The sequence below is a fragment of the Pundamilia nyererei genome, unplaced genomic scaffold, assembly GCF_000239375.1.
Source record: "Pundamilia nyererei isolate P.nyererei 1_Seehausen unplaced genomic scaffold, PunNye1.0 scaffold00464, whole genome shotgun sequence".
NCBI lineage: Eukaryota > Metazoa > Chordata > Actinopteri > Cichliformes > Cichlidae > Pundamilia > Pundamilia nyererei.
The window spans coordinates 127901-137034 of record NW_005187865.1 but is presented as its reverse complement, the minus strand read 5'-3'; the positions used below and the strand labels follow the sequence as shown (position 1 = coordinate 137034).

General features: G+C 46.3%; 1 protein-coding gene across 5 annotated transcripts; it reads right to left on the bottom strand.

Annotated features, from left to right (window-relative positions):
- Positions 1-82: 82 nt before the first annotated feature.
- On the bottom strand, positions 83-9131 carry LOC102211483 (lipid phosphate phosphatase-related protein type 5-like). Of its 5 annotated transcripts, none has more exons than XM_005753794.1 (6): positions 9106-9131; positions 4398-4605; positions 2275-2463; positions 1025-1157; positions 503-753; positions 83-433 (listed from the first exon to the last, which is right to left on the bottom strand). In XM_005753794.1, the coding sequence occupies exons 3-6, from the start codon at positions 2437-2439 to the stop codon at positions 209-211; spliced, it is 774 nt and encodes a 257-aa protein (XP_005753851.1). In that variant the 5' UTR covers positions 2440-2463; positions 4398-4605; positions 9106-9131; the 3' UTR covers positions 83-208. The 5 variants fall into 5 exon arrangements, with proteins under 5 accessions (XP_005753851.1, XP_005753852.1, XP_013771560.1 ...); XM_005753795.1 differs by lacking the exon at positions 9106-9131 and adding an exon at positions 7012-7056; XM_013916106.1 differs by lacking the exon at positions 9106-9131 and having other exon boundaries at positions 4398-5116.
- Between the last annotated feature and the right edge of the window lie 3 nt (positions 9132-9134).

The window sequence follows — 9134 nt, the reverse complement described above, 5'->3', positions numbered from 1 at the left end:
TATATATATATATATTCGATCTTCAAACATTACATGTTCACTACAGCAGACCTAACACCACAGAGTACTGAAGGTTGAGGTTTTCTATGGGTTTACAAATAAGCAGTCATTTAACTTCAGGTTTGAGCTAGCATAAAATGCTGTGTTTATTGGCATATCTGTTTTTCATAATGACCCACTAATGAAGTCTACACTGATATGAATAAGTCTAATAATAACAGGAACTGACCAGAAAGACAGCAACAGCAGCACCAATGCCTTGTCCTGCTATAACATCACTCCAGTGGTTACGATATTCAGCCACTCTGTTGATGCCTGTTAGCAAAGCCAGACTGACCAATGAAAGGCTGACAAAGGGCCCAGCCAGACGCCCCACTGCAGATCCAACGCAGGACATGATGTACATCTGAAAAGGAAGATTATTTCTCTGACACTTTAACCAAATATTACTTTATTGACATTGGTGAAGACTGTTGGATTATTTAAAGACAGATCTACTCACTGCCAAGTAAACAGCTAAGTAGACACTGAGTGCAGCCTCTTTGCAGGGAAATGTCTTCCTGGCTCTGATGATGTCATCAGGGTCACCAGTACAGCCATCTGACTGGCTCACAAAGAACGCTGTATCCTGGCAGCCGAGAGCAGTGTAATTGGGCTGGCACACAGACAGGAAGTAGGGAGCCAGACTTCCTGTGACCATCTGACCAGTACTAACAAAAATGTCTGTTGTAAACAAACCAAAGACAAAGACACCTACAGAAAGACACACAGGTGATATTTGTATACAACTTAAACCAACATAACTATTGCATAACTCACATAGGCTACATTATAGACGGTTCATTTAAATTCTGTGAAAATGGCCATTTTAAACATAGCTGATCCTAAAACGTTAGAAGAGACACCATAATTGTGTTTAGCTCTACAGTAGCCCAGAACATTATTATAAGGACATTTTAAAAATGTCAGACACGACAACTGGGTTAATCAATGGTGGGAATATTTTGGGCTGGTCTTACATTACCAAGGAAATGGACAGTCCTGCGCACCATGGGGTTAACATAGCAGCAGTCTCCCACGACAACAACCTTCTCCTGCTCATAAAAGTTGTTTGAGTTGTAGTAAAAGAGGAAGATGACTACTTCCACCCCTGAAATCTGAAAAAGAAGAAAAAAAACAGAATGAAAAACAAAATAAATTAAATAAGAATACATTGGAGAAAATGTTAGCTGTAGTATACAGTACTGAAAAGTTTGCAGTAATGATGGCGTTGTCATATTCCAGTAATTTGCTGCAATGATGTAGCTTTGATTTTAAAAGTTACTATTAAATCAAATTTTTATTTGTTCACATGTTTTTATGTGATATGTTATTGACATGCAGTAAAACCCATATCCCATGTATCAGCATTAGCATTTGACATTTTGTTGAGAAAAAAAATATTGAAGGTTCATCCTCTGCTATTTTAGCCACACACTAATTTTGACCCATTGAAGAGAAAACATCAGCAGAGCTAATGCAGAGGTGGGCGGGGCCTACCAAACAGCCACGTACAGCAACCACAAACAGCAGAAAAGACAAACACAGCCACCATGATGTTACCCTCCAGTTTGTGAAATCCCATTATGAAGCCTTATTGCACGTTTCATCTTCACCTTTTTAGTATTTTAAAATTATATGCGATGGGCGTGGTTCTGACTGCAACTCCGTTAACGTCGACTAACAACCCGTCAATCACACAATCAGGAAACATACACTGGATAATCATCCTCTCTGACACTTAAAATAACCACAATTTACAAAACTGACCATAAGCTCATCAGCAAAGTGTTTACAGAGGGTGAATATTAGAGACTGAGCCTGTGCAGGTATGGGAAAGACAATTTCCCAGCTGAACATCAGACTCAGTTTCCCCATGAATATCAGTATGGTGTGGAAGGAGGACAGAGCTTCCAGATCAAGGATACAGGTGGAACAACACCAACACATGGAGAAAGTTTGCACATATCCACTCGAACAGCATGCCTGCCTCACCCTGCCGTGACGGTGGGGGGCTCAGAGATATTGATGACTTTGAGAAGGTGTTGTGGAACTTTGTTCCAGCACTGCTGAAATCACCTGCAGAGACCTGCTGCAATACTTATGTTCAATACTTATTTTACCTGCTGTGAAATGCACAATAATGCATGGTTCCATCCACTGCAGATATCGACTAACTGACAGATACTAACAGTCCTTTAACACGCATGGCTTTCTGTAGCTCTATTGACTTACCAGTACAACAGGTAGTCCGCTCACCACAGAGTACAGTATTATAGGTGGCATGCGGCTGTTCTGCTCAGGTCCAGGATCAGGTTTGGTCAAAGTGGGATCTCTGCAAATGAAGCCCTGCTCTGCTGGACTGAAAGTGTCAGTGAACTCACAGTAGTAAACCAGCATGACTGTAGCAGCGAGTATCACCACCTGGAAGTACAGCATGATGGAGTCAGCATCGGTTACCACATTAGTCCAGTTGAACAGGAAAATCCAGCTTTTTGAGGTCTTTGCTGCTGATGTAATGAAGACAAAGTAGCCATTCAAATTCCAGTCACCATTTTTTTCCAAATCCAGTTTCAAGATTTCTGTTTTTTGTCACTATAATTGGAAATCCAGCCCTCACGGTTTATCACCCAGTTTTGGAACAATAAATGTCGAGCAATACAGAGGTTAGGCACAAAAATCTAAATGCAGACAGTGATGATGATTCTACTGATGACCAGGCTGTTAGAGGAAAGCCACAGTGACTCTGTGAGTGGGAAACCTCGTCCTTCCACTCCTGTGACTTTACTGAATCATCTGAGTGGACCGGCGAGCTCATTCTGTTTCAGTGAACAATCTCTAAAGAGTCACTTACAGTCTGTTGAACACAAACTCACTAAAGAGCAGGTCGAGTGAATGGGAGATAGCATTGAGAGCTTTTCAATACACGTCACAGGTTAGGTCAATAGACTGTAAATAAAAGATGAATGTAATCACGTGTCATCTGACATTTTAAAGTTTCTAAATGTGATTTTTTTTTGTTGTGACAGACATAGAGAACCAAACAAAAGAAGACAGTTTTTAAAATTTTTAAACATTTCAATTCATTTTGGGGTTTTGGTCATTTCTGTAACACCTCCAGAAAGTCTTTACTCCTATTTGGAGAAAGATCAAATAAATCTAAGCTTTGTTTAATCATTCTACCTCACTACAAAGAGCTACATAGTTGTTAAAATGTATGCCTGACATGTCTACTTAGATCAAAAAACTGTTTCAAAAAGCTACTGAAAATAATGGGAAACCCATCTGATAAGCCAGCCATGGGGGAGCCACAGGCCAGTGGAGTCCCAGTGCTAGTCCTAAGCCCAGATAAATGGGGAGGTTCCCTGGTACTCAGGTTGTTGCACTCTACTTATTATTTATTGTATTTTCTTATTACTTGTCATTCCTGTTTGTTAAAAAACAAAAACAAAAAACCCAACTATTTATTTATTACTAAAAAAACAAACAAAACAAAACCCTTCCTCTTCTTCATTATTTTTGTTTCTTTTCACTCCGGGACCGTGTGTACATAATTTTGTTCCACCTCATGTTAACATGTGATGCGAATGACAAATAAAGCTCCTTGAATCCCTGTGTATGATCCACAAACAGGATACCCTTTATATGCTGGACATTATCTTACAATTTGTCACGTCCATAATAATATCCCTATAATATGAAGCATCTCGCATTATGCAATTAAAAATGACAGAAATCTCTATATCAATAACAAAGTAATTTATGATATGAAAAAGGTTCTTTGTTACATGTATTAGGTCCAAGTCAGTTTTTTTGTTTTGTTTTTTTAAATGTTTACTCCGGTATCGGGCATCCTGCACCAGCTATCCGATTTGGAGCATAGCAGAGACATTTCTGCACTGCTCGGGGAAAGGCAAACTCAGAAACAGCGTTTACCTGTCGAGTTAGGCCAACTAGGACAAAAACAAACAAAACGAAGAAGAAAAAAAGACCAAATTAGATCTTAAATATGAATAACCTCTTGTCAATTGTCTTCAGCAGGGAGAAAGCATCTAAACTACTAGGTTGATTAATATGAAAGTCACAAGGCAGAAACCAGCAAACTGCTGCTTCGCCGATTCCCAAAGAGCCATTAGTTGAATAGCTCAAAGCCTAATTTTCTAGAGATAAAATAAATAAGCCAAACCATTTGCAGTGAAATATATTTCTATTCCGATTTGTTGGATCTTCCAACGATAGCCTGTTGTTGTATATTCAAGCAGAACATACAGCAGAAGGCCATTTTTAAGCAGTTTAACCAACTTGGACAATTTTTAAAGTTCTGGGTTACAAAAGTCCCCTAACCTTTAAGAACTTACCAGTGCTTCATTTGCCTCTAGTCATTGCAGAGTTGCCTCTGCATTGTTCATCTCATCTATGTTGTTAAAAGGCTAATCCAGAGGCAATACACCGGCATCAACAGGTTCAGTGCTGCAAGATTAACGGAGGCTCTGAACTCCTCACGGAGGTCCTCGACTTCTCTGATCAGCTCTGTCCCCATGGTTATACGTTTTTAGAAGGCTGCATCTGTTAAAAAAAACAATAACACAAAGAATACTGGCTTGTGATAAACTGGACAAGCATTGTGATGAGAAAAACAACGATATTCATAAGTGATGGCTTCACATTTTGCATTCATGTTCAAGTAGTTCAATCTGTTAGAACTATTTACAATTTAGCCTGTTCATAAAATGTCATAGTACAAAATTTTAGAACTGGCCTGAGACTCTCTGGAATCTAAAAAAGCAAAATAAGATGATATTCAGCAGCATAAATTAGTGTTTTGAAGTTAAGATTACAATGTAATTGTGATGCAGCTTATTGTTTCAAAGCATACAGTCGTTAGAAAAGGTACTGAACGCAGACTATTTGCTGGGGAGGCCGCATAGCTGTGTAGGTTGGCGAAAGGAGCTGGCCGGGGGATCATGATGGTTGCTAGTAGTGGGTTGGGGGGGCAGACTGCAGAGTGGTGGAGCCTGTTTAGAAACATGTTTAAAAATTGTCACACTGCGACTGACGAGGGTCGGCAACGGTCCAGCGACGAGAAACACAGAGCTGCCATCTTATAAAGGAGCTGGATCACTCGTGATGAGCCACAGGTGCGTGGGCCAAGAGCAGGAGCCCACAGGTGAGCTCCGCCCAGGCAGAGGGAGGAGGGAAAGGGGGGGAAGGGAGAGAGCAGGAACAAAAAAAAGAATACAAAAACATATGTAGCCATACTGAGCCAACCGGGTAGGCACAGGGACCCTGACAGCACCCCCCCCTCAACGGGAGCCTCCCGGCGACCCACCGGGCTTACGAGGGTGCCGGCAGTGGAAGTCACGGAGCAGGCGCCGACACAAGACAGCCGAGCGAGGCACCCAGGAGCGCTCCTCCGGCCCGTAGCCCTCCCAATCGACCAAATACTGGACCCCCCGCCCCCAGCGCCGGGAGTCCATAATGCGGGAGACGCCATACGCCGGCAGCCCATCAACGAACCGGGCGGGAGGCAGGGGCCCAGAAGGAGGGCACAAAGGACTGGAGAGCACGGGCTTAATCTGGGAGACATGGAAAACGTCGTGGACACGCATGTTGCGTGGAAGGTTCAACTGAACAGACACAGGGTTCACAAGCGCACCGATTTCGAATGGGGCACATAGCGGGTGGACAGCCATACCTTTTGTCGGACCGCATGTGTCCGATGGCGGTCCGCGAGCTGTTTGTTACGTGCCTTCGTCCGGAGGAGGGCAGCTCGGGTGGTTCTCCACACCCAGCGACATCTACGCAGGTGGTGTTGGACGGACGGCATAGAGAGGTCACCCTCAACGGCTGGAAAGAGCGGAGGCTGGAATCCTAATGACGCCTCAAAAGGTGAAACTCCAGTGGCTGAGGAAGTCAGGCAATTGTGGGCGTACTCAATCCATGGCAGATGTTCACTCCAGGTCGTTTGATTTGTGGACAGCACACACCGCAGAGCAGCCTCCAGTTCGTGGCTCGCCTGCTCAGCTTGCCCGTTAGTCTGAGGATGGAATCCAGAGCACAGACTAACCTTAGCGCCGAGGGCGGAGCAAAACTCCCTCCAGACCCGCGATGTGAACTGGGGGCCACGGTCTGACACAATGTCCTCTGGAATTCCATGGAGGTGGAACACATGCGTGGTGAGGAGGTGAGCGGTCTCCAGGGCCGTAGGCAGCTTGAACAAGGCAACGAAATGGACAGCTTTAGAAAACCTGTCCACAATGGTTAGAAAATCCAAGGCTATGTGGGACCAAGGCCGTCCCGGAGTGGGTAGTGGTCGTAGCAATCCGGAGGGGGGTTGGTTAGACAACTTGTTATGGGCGCAGGTCGTGCAGGCGGCAACGTATTCCCGTGCATCCCGAGCCAAAGTGGGCCACCAGAAGTAATGCTGGAGGAATTGTATGGTTCGGTGTACCCCCGGGTGACAGGTGAACCGGGTGGCGTGTGCCCATTGCAGTACCTGAGAACGAACAGAGGAGGGCACAAACAACTGACCTGGGGGCCCGGTCCCGGGATCTGGTTCTGTTTTCTGAGCTTCCTTAATCTGAGATTCGATTTCCCAGGTCACCGTGCCGATGGAGCAGGAGGCTGGAAGAATCGGACCTGGCTCGGGTTCCGCTTCAGAGGAGTCATACAGTCAGGAGAGGGCGTCTGGCTTCACATTGCGGCTCCCGGGTCTGTGAGTAATTGAAAAGTTGAAACTCGTGAAAAAGAGAGCCCACCTTGCTTGCCGGGGATTGAGTCGCTTTGCGGCTCGGAGATACTCCAGGTTTCTGTGGTCTGTCCACACGATGAATGGTTGAGTGGCTCCCTCTAGCCAATGTCTCCATTCCTCCAGTGCTAACTTGATAGCCAGAAGTTCCCGGTCTCCAACATCATAATTGCGCTCTGCTGGGGAGAGACGGTGAGAGAAAAAGGCGCACGGGTGGAGCTTACCCTCCGTCCGTTGGGACAACACCGCTCCGACCCCGGAATCTGACGCGTCCACCTCAACGACGAACTGTTGTTTGAGGTCGGGTTGGCAGAGGATAGGCGCTCTAGCGAACCGTTCTTTGAGATGTAGGAAGGCCTCCTGCGCAGACTGGTCCCACTGAAAAGACACTTTAGGAGAAGTGATTCTGGTTAAAGGCAGAGCGAGTTTACTGATATCTCGAATGAAGCGGCGGTAGAAGTTGGCAAAGCCTAAAAAGCGCTGGAGCTGTCGACGGTTTGGGGGTTCGGGCCAGGTAAGCACTGTTTGGACTTTCGCTGGGTCTGGTTTTAGATCACCCCGCTCTATTATGTATCCGAGAAAGGCCACGGAGTCCACATGAAAGTCACATTTTTCGCTTTTCACAAACAGTCTGTTTTCTAGCAAACGCTGCAGAATCTGTCTGACGTGTGTCTCGTGCTCCGCCACTGTTTTAGAGAAGATAAGTAGACAAACGCGCACCGATTGATAAAGTCCCGGAGGACGTCATTTACGAGGGCCTGGAAAACTGCTGGGGCGTTAGTCAGGCCAAAGGGCATCACCAGGTACTCAAAATGCCCCAGATGGGTGTTGAAAGCGGAGGGACTTATCCTTCTTTTCTACAAAGAAGAAGCCAGCTGCCACAGGGGAAGAGGACGGCTGGATTATGCCTGCTGCCAGTGAGTCCATGATGTATTTCTCCATAGATGCTCTCTCAGGTTGGGAGAGACTATAAAGGCAACAGGTGGGAAGTGTGGCGCCTGGGAGAAGATCAATGGCGCAGTCATACAGCCGATGAGGTGGTAACGATTGTGCACGATCTTTACGAAAAACCTCAGCCAAGTTGTGATACACAGGTGGAACAGAGGTGAGATCCGGAGGCTCAGACAGGTTATTTGGAGGAGACGCGGAGGGCGGAGTAGCAGCCCGGAGGAAATTCATGTGACAATCCACTCCCCAGCCCACCACGCATTCGGATTTCCAGTCAATATGAGGGTTATGCTGTCGCAACCAGGGATGACCTAAGACAAGCGGTGTTTGAGGAGCTTTAAAGACGAATAGGCTTAGCACCTCGGTGTGGTTGCCGGAGAGTGTGAGTGACACGGGCTCTGAGACATGGGTTATATTAGGCAGCTGCTATCCAGATAAGGCGGTGACATGTAAACAATGAGGTAGAGGGTCAGAACCAACTCCTAATTCTTCCGCGAGGGCTGAATCGATAAAGTTCTGTTCCGCGCCGGAGTCAATTAACGCCATCACAGAATGGGTCTTTGTGCAGACTGTTAACTTGGCCAGTAACATTAAGCGCGGAAGGGAGCTATTACTAGACAGGTCGCCCACCAGTACTCCCTTAACTACGGGTGGGTGCCCCCTTTTGGTCGAGATGGACAGGTGGCAATGAAGTGGTCTTTACGGCCGCAATACAGGCACTCACCAGACACCATGCGTCGCTGACGTTCCGCGGGTGTTAGCCGTGAGCGACCCAGCTGCATGGGCTGCTCGCCTTCCTTGCTTAGCTCGCCACTGTGGGCAGCACTGGGTTTAGCCCTCCACTCCCCCGCTGGTGGGTCCATGAGCACCCGTGGCTCCTGAAAGGCCCGCCCCCGGAGGTCTCTGCGAGCCCGAAGGTGATCATCCAATTTAATGCACAGAGTCATTAGAGAGTCAAGAGAGGCAGGCAGGTCATGCATTATCAGTTCGCCTTTCAATTCATCACAGATGTTATTTAGCAAGGCACTCTTCAGCGCTTCCTGCCCCCACCCCGTTTGCTCAGCCAAAACCCAGAAATCGACAGAATAATCCGACATCCTACGTCTACCTTGTTTGAGATTTAACAGGCGTTGAGCGGCGGCGGCAGCCTCGGATCCTTTGTCAAAAATGCTCTTAAACTTAGACAAAAAAATCGGGGTAGGAGATTTCGGGGTGGGATCGCAGCACTGCCTGGGCCCACTGTAGTGCGCGATCACGTAACAGTTGCACAAAGAATGAAATCTTATCTCCATCACCAGGGTACAAGTGAATTTGCTGACGAAAAAAATAAGTGAGTTGTGTGAGAAATCCTGCACACTTATCCAACTCACCATGAAATAGTTCTGGAGAGGGAGGCTGA